General features: G+C 41.9%; 1 protein-coding gene across 22 annotated transcripts in view; it reads right to left on the bottom strand.

The window, feature by feature from the left end:
- Positions 1-14,354, bottom strand: part of NEB (nebulin) — a 189,221-nt gene that overhangs the window by 155,057 nt on the left and 19,810 nt on the right. For all 22 annotated transcript variants that reach the window (XM_080927589.1, XM_080927588.1, XM_080927583.1 and 19 more), the window contains exons 12-27: positions 13,845-13,952; positions 11,294-11,410; positions 9,812-9,916; positions 9,613-9,720; positions 9,406-9,510; positions 8,840-8,938; positions 7,742-7,846; positions 6,463-6,570; positions 6,273-6,386; positions 5,263-5,364; positions 5,059-5,166; positions 4,863-4,967; positions 3,491-3,589; positions 2,350-2,454; positions 1,697-1,804; positions 1,507-1,620 (exon numbers count right to left, since the gene is read on the bottom strand). In XM_080927589.1, the coding sequence (XP_080783715.1) occupies positions 1,507-1,620; positions 1,697-1,804; positions 2,350-2,454; positions 3,491-3,589; positions 4,863-4,967; positions 5,059-5,166; positions 5,263-5,364; positions 6,273-6,386; positions 6,463-6,570; positions 7,742-7,846; positions 8,840-8,938; positions 9,406-9,510; positions 9,613-9,720; positions 9,812-9,916; positions 11,294-11,410; positions 13,845-13,952 (1,710 nt within the window). The remainder of the gene's footprint in view (positions 1-1,506; positions 1,621-1,696; positions 1,805-2,349; positions 2,455-3,490; positions 3,590-4,862; positions 4,968-5,058; positions 5,167-5,262; positions 5,365-6,272; positions 6,387-6,462; positions 6,571-7,741; positions 7,847-8,839; positions 8,939-9,405; positions 9,511-9,612; positions 9,721-9,811; positions 9,917-11,293; positions 11,411-13,844; positions 13,953-14,354) is intronic.

The raw sequence follows: 14,354 nt of genomic DNA on the forward strand, positions 1-14,354 counted from the left end.
TCATCTACACAATGGAATTTTACGTGGCCATAAATAACAACAAAATTAGGGCATTTGAAGAAAAGTGGATGCAGGTGGAAACCTTTATGTTAAGTGAAAAGGGCAGTCTCAGAAAGACAATCTCCAGGGTTTGTCATGGGTGTGTGTGTGTGTGTGTGTGTGTGTGTGTGTGTGTGTTCATATCATATAGGTTTCTAGGTCACAAACTACAAAGGGGATGAGAAAGAGATAAAGCCCCTAAGGTAGATGGGAAACAGGAAAATGGAAGGCAGAGGGATTAACCAACCAGAAGGGAGCAAGTCCAAGGGCATGGGGGACCGTGAGGGAAGGCAATGCTGGGGTGACTTGAGAACAAAATCTAATGACACAGGTCGTGTGTGTGAAGACACTGTGACAGACGTGGTCAAATTACTTCATGTGCTATCTTTAAAAAAATCCATTTTAAGACGCTGCCAAGGATGCAAGAGCTTTAAGAAAGAGCTTCCTTGCTATACCAACCGTAGCCTGGACATTGTGTGAGAACAGCTCATTGGTAATATCTTTCACGTGAATCAATTAATAAGGATACATCTGCTTATTTGGTGCCTACTGGTCTAATGTTTTCAGGGACAGGATGAAAACAAACAAAACCAACGAATGTGAGAGCTTTCTGTGGCACTGCTGTGGAGTTAGTTGTAGCTTCTGAACCAGAGAAGGCATAAGAAATGGTGGGCAGAGCACGCACACGTACACTGTGCAATGCTCACAAGAGTGATTTAAGAAGCACACATAGATCAACGTGTGTGCCCATGGCTGAAACAAGCAAATGATACCCACATCCTCCTTCTTCACCATGGAAACAAGTGTTCGTAAGCTATGCAGGACACTGTAGCCGCTTCTAAAATCTCTTCTAAGCAGTATGTAACTTAGTTGAAAATAGATTTTTTTTGCCTTTATAGTAAAAAATCATAACCAAGAAAGGACAGGTGATCCAAATTCAGGAAATACATATGATGGAGAAAATGGTCTACAAAGGCTATTTATATTTTCACAATCATGTTTTTAAAATGTTTGTCATCAATGGGATGTTTTTCTCAGATAGAGGTCACAATCAATTATTAAAATCAATAGAGAGCTTTGATAGCCATACTTGTTTTATACTGGAAGCTCACTAGGTTTTTCTAAAGACAGTTTTAAAATCAATTTAAAAGCTATTTTTAAATTAGAGGAAAACATCTAGTGATCTTTTCTAGGATGTTTTGAGGACAGAAAAAAAAAAAAAAAACCTAATGGTACATTAAATATTAATGTAGCATCTTCAAAGTGGACTGGGTGACAGTTCTGTCAGTAATTTCTTTCCTCAAATGTGAGGCATGTGATAGCCGGGATACACTCAACCTCTAAAGTTCTCAGCACGTTCTTATGAAGCTGAGGAGAGCCCATGGGCACAAGACCCTCCAATAGAAACATTTCTACTTCCTGGCACGGGGCCAGTTAAACCATCTTTACAATGGGGCAGATACTCACGTCGCTCTGGTTCTTGGCGGTCTTCAGGGAGTGCAGCATCTTGGGGTCGTCATTGATGCTGAGGGCGCCGATCATCTTGCCTTTGCTCTTCTCATAGTCCTTCTTGTACATCACCTGCGAGGACACCACACATGCTAACTGCTCAGCAGGGGCAGCCCAGCCCAGAAGCCCAGCCCAGGGCTCCACTCACATCACTGGCATTCCTGCTGTTGGCTTTGGCTGCCAACAGGGGGATGGCATCCACCTTGATGTCAAACTTCTTAGCTTTGCTCTTCTCCCAGTCTTGCTTGTAGACGTTCTGGAAATGTTTCACAAATGAAATAAGTTTTTTTTTTTTTTTTTTTTTTTAAACAAAAAGATATGAAAAACAGGTTAATCGAGTGATTATTAAAAGAAAAATGGAAAGCTTGAATCTGTAAATGCATTAACCAAACAGTAGTGTAACTACCGATTCTTTTATTACACAGTTTCTTCTTCTGTACCACTGAAAGTATAAACAGCGTACTTTGCTTTAATAGTTTAAAAGCCTTCTAAAGGCTCTTATGCATATCACAAGTAATTATATTATAGACAGCGACCCATAAAGGTAATGTGAGATATTTACATGGGCTACGTCTCAAAAACTCTACAGCTTATCATAGGGATAAAGGAGAAAATACTTCTGATAATAGCAGAGACCCTGGAAATGGAGTCAGTCCCCACAGTCTGCGAGACATGAAACCCTATGACTTGCACTCACAACCATCTCTCAAGCTCACAGCTTTGAGCCTAGCTCTGAGTCTATAGGCATCACACACTTTCTCTCTTCCCACACACGAGGCGAGACTGTGGGCTCTTACTTACATCACTCAGGTTATAAGCATTGACTCTGTGCTGGATGAACTCCGGAGCATCCGCTGGCACGTTGCATTTGAATTTCTCACCTTCATGCTTTGCTTTGTAATTCAGCTGAAGGGGGGTGGGGGCAGGGAGGGAGAGTATGTGTCACTGTGGGCTGACTGTGTGCCCCACATTTCACGTAATCCCTTAAAGTCACCATTGGTGGTCTTTAACAGGAGGTGATAGGTTCACAAGAGCTCCATCCTCAGGGTCTGATTCGTCAACAGAAATGGCTTCATTATAAAAATGAGCCCTGAGAACGGCCAGATCTCCAACTCCCTGACCAGTTCCTGTGCCATGTAATGATTCAACAAGAAGCCTGGCAATGGCACCAGGCTCTTAGACTCCCGAACCTTTGGAACTATGAACTAAGTAGGCTCTCTTCTTACTGAGGGGCAAAGAGACAGTTTTAGAAATAGTGTCTACTCGCCTCTTCCTGGCTGTTTTCTGAGCCTTAGGTGCAGGACCTGGGTTGTAGATATATATCTATTGTACTTTTTTGAATTTTAAAATGTTTTAAATTTCATTTTAAGCTTTGAGTTTGTGTGTGTGCACGCACATGCACGTGTGTGCGTATGTTGTATGCACTGATGTGCTGTGGCAAGTGTGGAGGTCAGAGGACAATTCTGGGGAGTCAGTTTTATTTTATATTAATAAAATATTTTAACTCTAATTTGTCTCCTGATTGCTACCTGGAGTAATGTTTCTTGGTGAGCATACTTTTTCTTTAAAGTCTTTTGACTTCACCAGTACAGGAGTGCTCCCCTTTTTGCCTATCAAATAGATGTCTTGGTTGCTACTGTTCTATTAAGTGGCACAAAGAAAGGTCTAGCATTCATGGGACACATTTTAATAAGAAAGGCAATCCTATGAAAACTCAGTGAGTTATTTAAAAGTATCAGTCACTGCCTTGTTCTCTAACAATCTGCCAGGAGTGGGTAGAGCTCAAGATAGCAGCTACATCAGCATCGAATTAATCACAATCTGAAGCAGGGCATCAAGGGCATGGTGAATAGATAAGTCCTTGAAGACACTGAGATTTTCAGTGAGCCACAAGCCGGTCACTCCCCACCCCACCGCCCCGCACAGAAGTCAGGACACGTACGTCACTGAGCTGTTTGGTGTTGAGCTGGGCTTGCAGCAGCACAGGAGAGTCGGTGACTGCCGTGAACTTGGTCTTATCAGGGTGCACTTTGTAAGTGTGCTGGAAGAGAAGAGAGTCTCTGCTGACATTTCACACTGCGCTGTTCCCGTCCACACCACACCAATGCAGGGGAACTTTACGCCCAAAGACGTTGCTTTCTTTAGTCCTGAGAAACGGATCCAGTGCTACTTTCTTCTGTTTCCTATTCCTCTTTCCCCCTTTCATCTCCCTCCCCAGTGCTGTATTGTAAACCTGTAGCTTACTAAAAAAAAAAAAAAAACTAACACAGAATTACATTATTTCCCTCCATCTCTTCTCCTCCCCCACTTTCCTCTTCCCCCCCTTCCTGTTTTTTCTACACTTGATATTAGCCAAGAGGCCGAGAAATCATTGAGGTTTCTGCTGCATCTAAGCCTCTCAGTCACTCTTTCCAGTGCCCACATGGCTCTGATGAAACTGTTCAGTCTGGGCTGGACTTTGAGTTATAAAACATTTAATTTGAGTTCTGCACATTCCATTCCTCTGTATGCTCTCCTTTTCCTCCCTGGAATATCTATCAGTCATGCCTCTTCTTTTTTTTTTTTTCTTACAACTTTATTTAAAAAAGAGAGATACATGTACAGATTTTTAAAAGCATTTTGGCATAAAACTATATGAATATATTTTTGTCAGTACTTGATTCTTTTAAAAGGTTTGATAGTGTGCATCGACTAGTCATGCCTCTTCTTGATTCCTCTTTCTGTCTTGAGACTATTCTTTCTGCTTCTCTGCCCCTGTTCTAGGCATAGCAGAGCAGTCCTGCCTCAGATCACTCTGGATCTCCAGTCTCTTCACATGACCCTGGTCTAACTCCGAGTCACTGCCTTATATTAGATGATCTCTCCCTTGCTCCTGAGCACTCCTTGTTCTCTGTCTGTCTCTTCCACTCCTATCAAACTTCTGGGAAAGCAGCCTACCCTGTTCCCTAGTTCCCAGCACCAAGAGCAGTGTCAGACTCATGCTAGCTCCTGGTATCATTTTGATGAACAATCAACACCCTGATTATGACAAATTTGGATAGTCTCCTTTTGCCATGAATTTATAGCTATACAAACTACTAAAAATAGACATAAAATCTGAAATAATTTCATAGCTAATAGATATCTTTCTTCATAGTAATTTTTGTATTCCCCAATATAACTCCCAAAGCTAAATTAAAAAAAAAAAAACAAAAAAAAAAAAAAAAAACTCATCCTGATGACTAGGTGATAACATTTAAACTTCTATTAAAGGTACCACTAGATGTCAGAAGCATCCTACACTCAATCTGAAGAACTCAGGGCAGCCAGCTTACATCTTTACACTGGTCCAACTTCTTGATGGCTTCATACTCTTGGGTTATCGTCTGAGGGAAATAACATTTCCCTTTATCTTCTTCATATTCTGCTTTGTAACTCTTCTGAAATGGCACAAGAATAAAATCAAATCACAGTGGCCGTTGCTCCCAAACAATGTCACTGCAAGGCCGGAGGAACTAGATTCAAACTTACGTCACTGTTCTGAGCGGAAACTTTCATGCAGTGTGTATGGTATGGGTCTTCAAAGCTGCCTACGTAGTGTCCCAAAATGTTCTTCACATATAAGTCTTTATATTTAGCCTAATGAAGAAAATGCACATACTTTTAGTTAATAGTGACTCTTTTCAATGGGCAGGAAAGCCTTTCCACCCAAGAGGAGACCATGGCCTTCCGAACCTCACTGAAGTTCTTCAGAAGGGTGTCAAGTTGATACTTAGGGGTCTCGCAGTAATTCATACTCTTGGCCTTCGTCTTTTCATAGTTTTCTCTGTATAGTCTCTGTCAAAGAAAAACAGAAAGAAAAATATATCTCACATACTAACAGCCATCTATGCCGTTGCCGGACTTGAACAATGGGATGGGATTGTTCTGGTGTCTTCCATCCATTTTCCACAATGAGGAAAGGATCTTCCTGAAGCCCATGCCTTGTATGGCATCACCTGCTAATAACATCAAGTGATTATATTACCTATCCCAGTATTTCTCAGATTGAAAGAGAAGACACTTGAATGCATTGAAATAGCTGTCCCATTAGTGTGTGCTTGGAGAACTTGGATTGCTTAGAAAGTTTTGTGGATTGCCCACAAAAAGCCACCAGCTCAGCACTTGATACACACACTTTTCATAACCCTGGAAGTTGCTTCCCACCCCTCAACCTTACATATTCGTTATAGCAGCTACCCACAAATTATGGTTTTTAAGGTTTTTGAGTCCTTCAATGAGGGCATCTGTCATATTTTGCTTCACATTCTTTTTTATAAAATTCTTAAACTGTGATGTTTTGCCTCTGTGTTTCTGATTCATCGGATTTTGTACTCTCTCTCACTTGATTCTTGCTTTCTGCATTTTGTTTTCTGCACATCTTAGCCAACACCTCAGTTCAGGGCACTTATCGAGTACACACCCACACTAGACTAGGTGCACCGTGTATATTAACATTAGGCCACCTCTGAGAAGTAAAGAAAACAGCATTTTTATTATTTCTTTCCTCCCTGTGAAACAAAGGCATAGAGGAGATTCAAGACACCACTCTCCCAGAGAACAGCATCTCTGCTAACCATCGCCTCTCCACATTTAGTTTGCCATGTGACTGTGAGATTTGAGTGTAGGCTGACATGCAACCGAAGGGTAAATTAATTAGTGGGGATCCTCACATCCAAATGAAGTGGTTTGTGAAAGTTACTCACGTCGCTCTGGTTCTTGGCGGTCTTCAGGGAGTGCAGCATCTTGGGGTCGTCATTGATGCTGAGGGCGCCGATCATCTTGCCTTTGCTCTTCTCATAGTCCTTCTTGTACATCACCTGCGAGGACACCACACATGCTAACTGCTCAGCAGGGGCAGCCCAGCTCAGCAGCCCAGCCCAGGGCTCCACTCACATCACTGGCATTCCTGCTGTTGGCTTTGGCTGCCAACAGGGGGATGGCGTCCACCTTGATGTCAAACTTCTTAGCTTTGCTCTTCTCCCAGTCTTGCTTGTAGACATTCTGGGAAAAGGAATTAGCAAGAGTAAAAATGCCTGTCATCACATTGGGAGGCCAAGGCTAAGTCATTATTATTGTTATTTTTGTTTACTTAATCTGTTTTCTCCAGACAGGGTTTCACTGTATGGCCTTGGCTGTCCTGGAACTCACTCTATAGACCAACCAGCCCTGCCTTGAACTCAGAGATACAACTGCCTCCTCACCCTAAACTCTCCACCCCTCCACTTCTTCCCCCTACTCCAATCCCTATCCCACCCCTACCCCATGCTGGGATTAAAGACCTGCACCACCCCTACCCAGCTGTCACTTTATTCTTTTCAGAAGATAAATGGACCTTGTCCGTTGTCTAGAATGTTGTGCATATTTGAGGTAATTCTCCCCAAGCTAGAGTTTCTAATTTCTGGTTGTCTGTTAAAATAGCTCATCAGATTAGCTCAGTTCCAATGATCTCACTAATGTCTGTGTCCTGAACCAAACCGCAGCGAGCGGTGCACACATTGAACCCATTCTCTGTGGTCTCAGGCATCACTTCCCTTTGCCCTCTAAATCCAGTCAGAGGTCATTTCAGGAAGCGTTCGATTGCCTGCCGAGGCTGGATAATCACAGCACTTGTTTTGGGGATTGTTGACGAAGTTAAGACACACTCTTCTCCTGAGGCTAATCTAACTTTTCTATAGAATTAAATTTGGAAAATGAAAGCTGGCAGTGGCTTCATGCCCTTTCTGTCCTTCTGTGTTATCATTAGCATAAGCTTTCCTACAGGTAGAAGTAAGTCTAATTTGTGTAAAAAAGGACACCATAGGCCCCGGGGAATAAAGAAAATCATTTCTAAAAGAAGATTATATTCTAAGAAAAATGAATTACAGTAGAGGATACGCAACAATGCTAACAGACCTAACATTAAAATTTACAATGAAATACACAGCAGGGTGATATTTTAGTGGCCAGCTAGAATGTATTAAGATTATCTAACAATTGAATGAAGCTACTTGCAAGAAGACGACACAGAAGCAGTGGGGATTTACAAGGTAAGCTTAAGGTTATTTTGGTAGGAAGGTGGACACACACGATTCTTAAGGGTTCTTCTCATCTTTGACATCGAGGTAGCCACTGAATTACAATGAAGCAACTCAGGACCAGGAGCACAGCTGTCTGCAGTGAGCAAGGTACTTACGTCACTCAGGTTATAGGCGTTCACTCTGTGCTGGATAAAGGCAGGAGCATCCGGAGGTATGTGGCACTTGAATTTTTCACTTTCGTGTTTGGCTTTGTAATTTAGCTGAAAAGGGGAAAGCAGGGTATGGGGCAGAGAGAAGGCCATTAGGTTCAGAAGAAAAAGATTTACCAAATACAAAACCTCCTTCAGACATGTTGGGGAGTAACTGGCCAAGATCACGAGAACAGGGACCCCGGAAGACTGCACCGTTGAATCTGTGTACTGGATTCCTGTCATTCCACCACAATCACCATGTCCACCACCATAGTAGGTGACAGAAGGAGGTGGCTCTTCATTTACATTCCTGTCCATGCCTCTTGCAATTGGCCCTTTAGGTTCGGAGGCACTGTCCTGGCCTCCTCTTCATCACTGATGTCCCTTTACTGGAGATCCCCTCATAAATGTCACCTTGCATATATCATGCTTTCAGATATGTCATTTCTGGCCATAAATACAACAGGGCCATTTAAAGCTAGTCTCTGGGCTTCCATTTACTAGAAAGTTACATGGCAGAGAGAATTCTTCATATTAAATATATGATCTGTACCACACCTGCATATTTTGAACACATCTCTTATTGTGCTCATTTTCAAACCATCTACAAATTACATAAGAGAAAAAGAGTCATAGAAGATTAAGTCACTTGACTACTGTGTCACAAGACACTGGGATACAAATCCAATTTTGTCTAAATCTAGAATTCCTGTTTTTTTTTTTCCTTCCCCGTACTTGAAACTATGATGGTTTCATTGAATCAACAACCTTACTAAGTGTAATCTACTTGAAAAGATGCCGTCCCACCAGATAGGAAAACATTTTACCTGATTAGAAGTATATAAATGCCTACTAAAATGTAAAAGTTTTCTAATAAGTAAAATAAAATAAATTGGGTTTTTATAGGCTAAGAATGTAGTGGTAGAACATTTGCCCACATGAACAAGGCTTGGGAGTTGATCCCAGAATGGCAGAATGGAACAAATTGAATTTCTGTATGGGTTTATAAAATGTCTCCTCAACCCCCTGGAACTGGTTCCCTAAATGCTTAGAAGAACTTACATCACTTAGCTGTTTGGAATTGACCTGGGCTTGCATCAGAACAGGAGAGTCTGTAACTTGAGTAAACTTTGTCTTATCTGGGTGGACTTTGTAGGTATGCTGTGAGGAAACAAAGAGATGTGGTTTAGTAGTGTCTGTCAAGTCCGAGGTGGTCTGTGGGCTAGGAAAATCTATCCTGTCCCACCCCCACTCCCAAAAAAATCTTGTGGCTAACTAAACATTTGTTGGTTTTGTTTTTAGCTGGATTGCAGTTCATTTGAATGATGCTCTTCTGTGAACATGAAGAACACACCCACGTCTTCAGATTCCTGAGAGTTCGTCACAGCAATGAGCTAGAGTTAGCTCTTGGGACCCAGGATACCAGCAGGAAAAAAAGTATATCTTCTACAAAATAGATGCTGGTTCTTACAAGCTTCTCGCTTAAGCAAATTTGAAAAGTGGTTAATAGTTTAATTGACCTCTAGATGCCACAAAGGGCAGCGACATCTGGGTCAATGTTCCTGAGATGGGAAGGGTCTGGTGTGTGGGAAGAGAAATGCCTGTCACAGGTTAATCTGTGAACATACATCTTTACACTGGTCCAGTTTCTTGATTGCTTCATATTCCTGGGTAATGGTCTGGGGGAAGAAGCCTTTGCCTCTGTCCTCTTCATACTCAGCTTTGTAGTTTTTCTATGGGAGGGAAGCAGTCAGAGGTAAGGATCTAATCTTTATCTTATGCCTTCAGTCTACAGTGTCTTACTCAGAGCCTGGAACAGTAGTATTAGGACTTACGTCACTATTTTGGGCTGTAACTTTCATACAGTGTGTGTGATATGGGTCTTCAAAGCTGCCAACATAGTGTCCCAAGATATTCTTTAGGTAGGAATCTCTATATTTAGTCTGAAAAACAAAATATTCATTTATTAGCTGATTGGCAGTTTATTAACTAAGAGAGCCTTTAATCAGGACGAGCAACTGTTTGACCACTTACATCACTACTGAAATTCTGTAGCACAGTGTCGAGCTGAAACTTGGGCGTCTCACAGTAATTGATGCTCTTTGCTTTTGTCTTTTCATAGTTTTCCTTGTATAGTCTCTGCCAATGGGGAGGGGGAGCAGTTAAAATAGATCCTGTCACTCCTACACTGATTATAACACTCATTTTCCAACACCAAACACAAGAAGAAGAAAAGATACCACCTGTCAACTATCTTAGAACCTGACAATCAAACACAGGGTGATGTGGTATTATTAGCAATGATTGTAAAACCAGAAATTTTACATTTTCAAAAACTTAAGAACCCAATATACTACCTCTAGCAGAGCCTTGATGGTAGGGCTGTGTCTCTGAGCAGTTCTCTCTCTCTCTCTCTCTCTCTCTCTCTCTCTCTCTCTCTCTCTCTCTCTCTCTCTCTCTCTCTCTCTCTCTCTTTTTCTCTCCATCCCCCACCTCCACCAACTATGACCCATGTACACAGAAGCCATGCTAATACCAGCCTTGTTATTTTTCAAGTAAACATTCATGAAAAGGTAATTTGAAAAAGTACATAATTAGCCTTTTATAAAAGACCCTCATAAAGAATTTGAAGCATGGGTCATCACTAACTTCCCTTGACTGCTATCATTTATTTAGCCTTAAAATAACAAAAATCAAGCAATTACTGGTTTCAAGTACACGGCCAAGAAAGCAGCTGTCATCACCTTTTCATGTTGGATTTTCAAAGTCTCAATAATCCTATTCCTTTGTAATACGTTTATGTCCCTGTTTCTAGCAATAAAAGTAGATTTGAATCTGAGATGATTGGTTGTATAAACATGTTCTTCACTTGGAAAGCAGAAGCATTTCATGGTGAGGTCATAGTAGAGAGATTTGGAAAGGTGGACTAACACCCTATTTTTTGTTTTCCTACCCCCAGCCACATGCATTACACTCCCTACCATAACTTAGTTCAAGGGCAGAGATTTTGCAATTATTCTATTCGAAGAGCTACGTAAAATCTTTGAAACTTGGGAGAAGCTTTGTAAAATATTTCCATTGAAATGATCACATATTTAGCCTGTGTATGTTTGTTGTATATATGTGTATTTCATGTATGAGAGAGAGAGAGAGAGAGAGAGAGAGAGAGAGAGAGAGAGAGAGAGAGAGAGAGAGAGAGTTGGTTAAATTGGTAAGTTCATCTAACATCTTCTTATACCAGGCTCTGGCTTATTTATCTATTTCAATTCAAACAGCCAGCCTATTCAGATGATGATCTCCCTGACCTTTGAACCCAGCCTACTGGCTGCAGACTCTGAGGCATGTTATGGTCAGAGACACTGTGCCTTCTAGTCAGCTCTGCTATGACTCTGCCTCTCTAACCTTAAACATGAATAAAAGCTACACAGGCATACATACAGGTGCCATACAAGGAGAAGGACTCCATCTCTCTCGAAATTAAGGTTTTGAAACCATTTGTGAAGAGAGTTGACTCACATCACTGAGGGCGTTTCCTGCCATCTTCAGCTGCCTGAGTAGCGGGTTCTCTGAAGCAGGAAGTACATTATAGTCAGCTTTCCCTTTATTCTTTTCATAGTCCTCTTTGTATTTTACCTGGAGGGTGAAATAGGATAATCCATAACTCCACAGGTTATTTTTGTCCTCCCCTCCATTATCCCAATTATGACACAGCTCCGCAATCAATTTGTCTTTAGAAAAAATGGCAGCTTGACATTTTATAACCATAAACCCCACAGAAGCTCATCTCAACAGTACAGAGAGTCCTCAAATTTCCAGGAACCATTTCTTGTCATTAATTTATTCATTCAAAAATTTCAGGGGGAGTTGCTTCTGTGCCTGGCTCTGGGAAAGACACACACACACACACACACACACACACACACACACACACACACACACAAAATGAAACAAAACCACCACCAAAAAAAAAAAAAACCAAAAAACATATGGTCTCTGTCCTCAAAAGGAGAAAGGCACATAAATATTGGGGCAAAGAAAGGAACACAAATAGTGACAGCACATTGTGTCCCAGATGTCTGCTCCTGCAGAACCTTCACTCAGCCTTTAAGTCCCAGCTGCCGATCTGCCAAGACAAGAAGCTAGAAGCATCATCAGCTTTGCTTTCTTGCCTTTCCTATAACCAGGCACCAAGCAGGCACATAGTTAATATACAGGCAGGATAAGAATGAGGCAGGTATGAGAAATGGTGGCAACTTCTGCTTTTCTTTCCCTTCCCACCTTGTACTTTAAATTCCAACCATGGCAGAAGTAGTAAGTTGGGGGGTTGGGGAAATGCAAAGCCTGTTACTGGGAACATGTCCAGAGAGAGCAGAACAGCAAACTTATCCTGATTCTGACCATGATCTCTAGTCTGAGACTTTTATTTGGATAGCATATATACTGGGTTATACAATCTAAGTAATTCACTACCTTTGCAAACCTCCCCCCCCCAAAAAAAATTTGGCTTAGCAGACAATGGCAGGTGATACACAACTGAAACCCGATGTGCTAACCCTACTGCTTAGCCAGACTACCCCAGAGGCTACTCTATGGGCTCTGTAGGCATGAGAGACCAGCATAACCTTTCCAGCTTGTGGAATTTTAAGCTCCCTTGCAAAACAGAATTGAGCAGAAGGGACATTCACAAACCCTATCATCTTACCCCCGTCTGTCACATGGTAGAACTGTTAGGACTTAGGACAAAGCCATCCCTCCTCTTACAAACCAGGTCTCCCTTCCTTTAAGGACATCAAGCCAGCAGCCATCTCTCAGCATCACTCCGCTGTGACCTCTCTATTGGATTTTCCCATCAGCGTAGTAACATGGAATTTTGTATTCTATTTGAAAATGTTTCCTTATCACCTTCTTTTCCATCAGCTATGGAAGCACAATACAACCAAACTGTTCTGTGAGCTGCCAGAGGTGATGTCTCAGCAAACCCAAGTGGTACAGCTGATAACGTCATCCTCCCTTTTCACCTGATGCAACAACTCTGCTAGCTTTCAGTGGTCTTCCTCCCTCACTTGGCTGGTATTTGCACACGGGAGCACCTCAGGGTTCTATGCTTTCCATCCACCCTACATTCTTTGTGTTGTCCAGTCTTGTGATATCACTATCCGCACACTAGCGTGCCCTGATTTTATATAGAATTCCCAGTAAGTGTACTTTGAGGCTCCAGACTCATACAACCAAACAAGTAGATATTTTCACCAGCAGATCTAAAACACATCTGAAATGTAACATGTTTGAAGATGAAATTCTTCATCTTCAACCCTTTTCAATCAACTTCTCCTTCTTCCCTGTATCCATCAAGCAAAACCCTGTGCAACTAGCTGCCAAGTCTGAAGGCTCTCTCTGATCTGATCCTTTAACAAATCAAATGTGCTCCACTTCCTAAATATGTCTCATTCCTTGTCCTGCTGGTGTCTCAATCCAAAATACCACTACCTTATACTTTCTAAGTGACGGAATCTTCTTCCTCTGTTCTTCCCTCTGGCAGAACCAGGGTTCTGGGAAAGGCATTGGCCAAACAAGTTTACTTGGCCTTAACATGCTTTTTATAAAAACCATACCACGGTAAAGTGTCAGGGAATAACCTCTTTATCAGAGTCACTGTACAGGGCATAGGAAGACATCCGTGGGCTTCTGAGCTTATCTGTGATCACCGACTTGTAAACACAAGAACACTGTTGACTGTGAAGCGCATGGCTTCATATAAGGCTGCCAATTATCTTTTCTGGTGGAAGTACCACTAGCTAAGATCATTCCCGCCATGTTTTTGGCCAGCAGAAGACCCTCCACTCCATGAAACGAATGGAAATGGCAATTTACGTGTTGCTTGGGATCCTTTCGTTACTGTGACACATTTTTTTCTGTTTTATTGTTTTTAGGCATTCTGCTATGCACTAGTTTCAGCTTTGGTAATTTCCCTAAGAATCTGCTCCACCACCCTTTTCAGCATATACAAGAGCAAGTTGTGAGTCACCCCACTAAAGACACAGAGATGGGAAGATGTCTTCCTCCATACCTTGCTAGCGGCGACTCCAGCCTGTTTATTCATCTTATACTCGGGTGTTTCAGTCTGCATGAAATAGATCTGGTCCTTCATGTTCTCAAAGTCTTCCTGATACTTCCTCTGTAAGACAGTAAAGATACTGGAGGACAGCCGTGGTGACACATTTCCCCCAACAGTGTTTACTGGGCAGAGCCCCTTAAGCCTGCATGTCCCCTCCCCCTTGGTTTAGGCCAGTCAGGTTTCCATCAGAGAATGCAGGGGCATTGCCAAAATGATTTTCAGCATGACAGAGGGTCTGGACTATTAGAACAGGCTGAGAGAAGAATTGTCACTCCCTACCCCCAAGAAAGAGATCTGGAAAGCCAGAGCAGATGAATGAAAAAGAACTAGGTTTCTGTTTTCCAGTGTAATTAAATAAATCAGTGTTATAAATGTACAATTTCATTCCATGGGCAAAAAATAAACTACGAAGAGCCTCCGACTCATGCTAACTGTACTTTGCAACAGGTAAGGGAGTCTCGC

The sequence above is a fragment of the Micromys minutus genome, assembly GCF_963924665.1.
Source record: "Micromys minutus genome assembly, chromosome: 13".
NCBI lineage: Eukaryota > Metazoa > Chordata > Mammalia > Rodentia > Muridae > Micromys > Micromys minutus.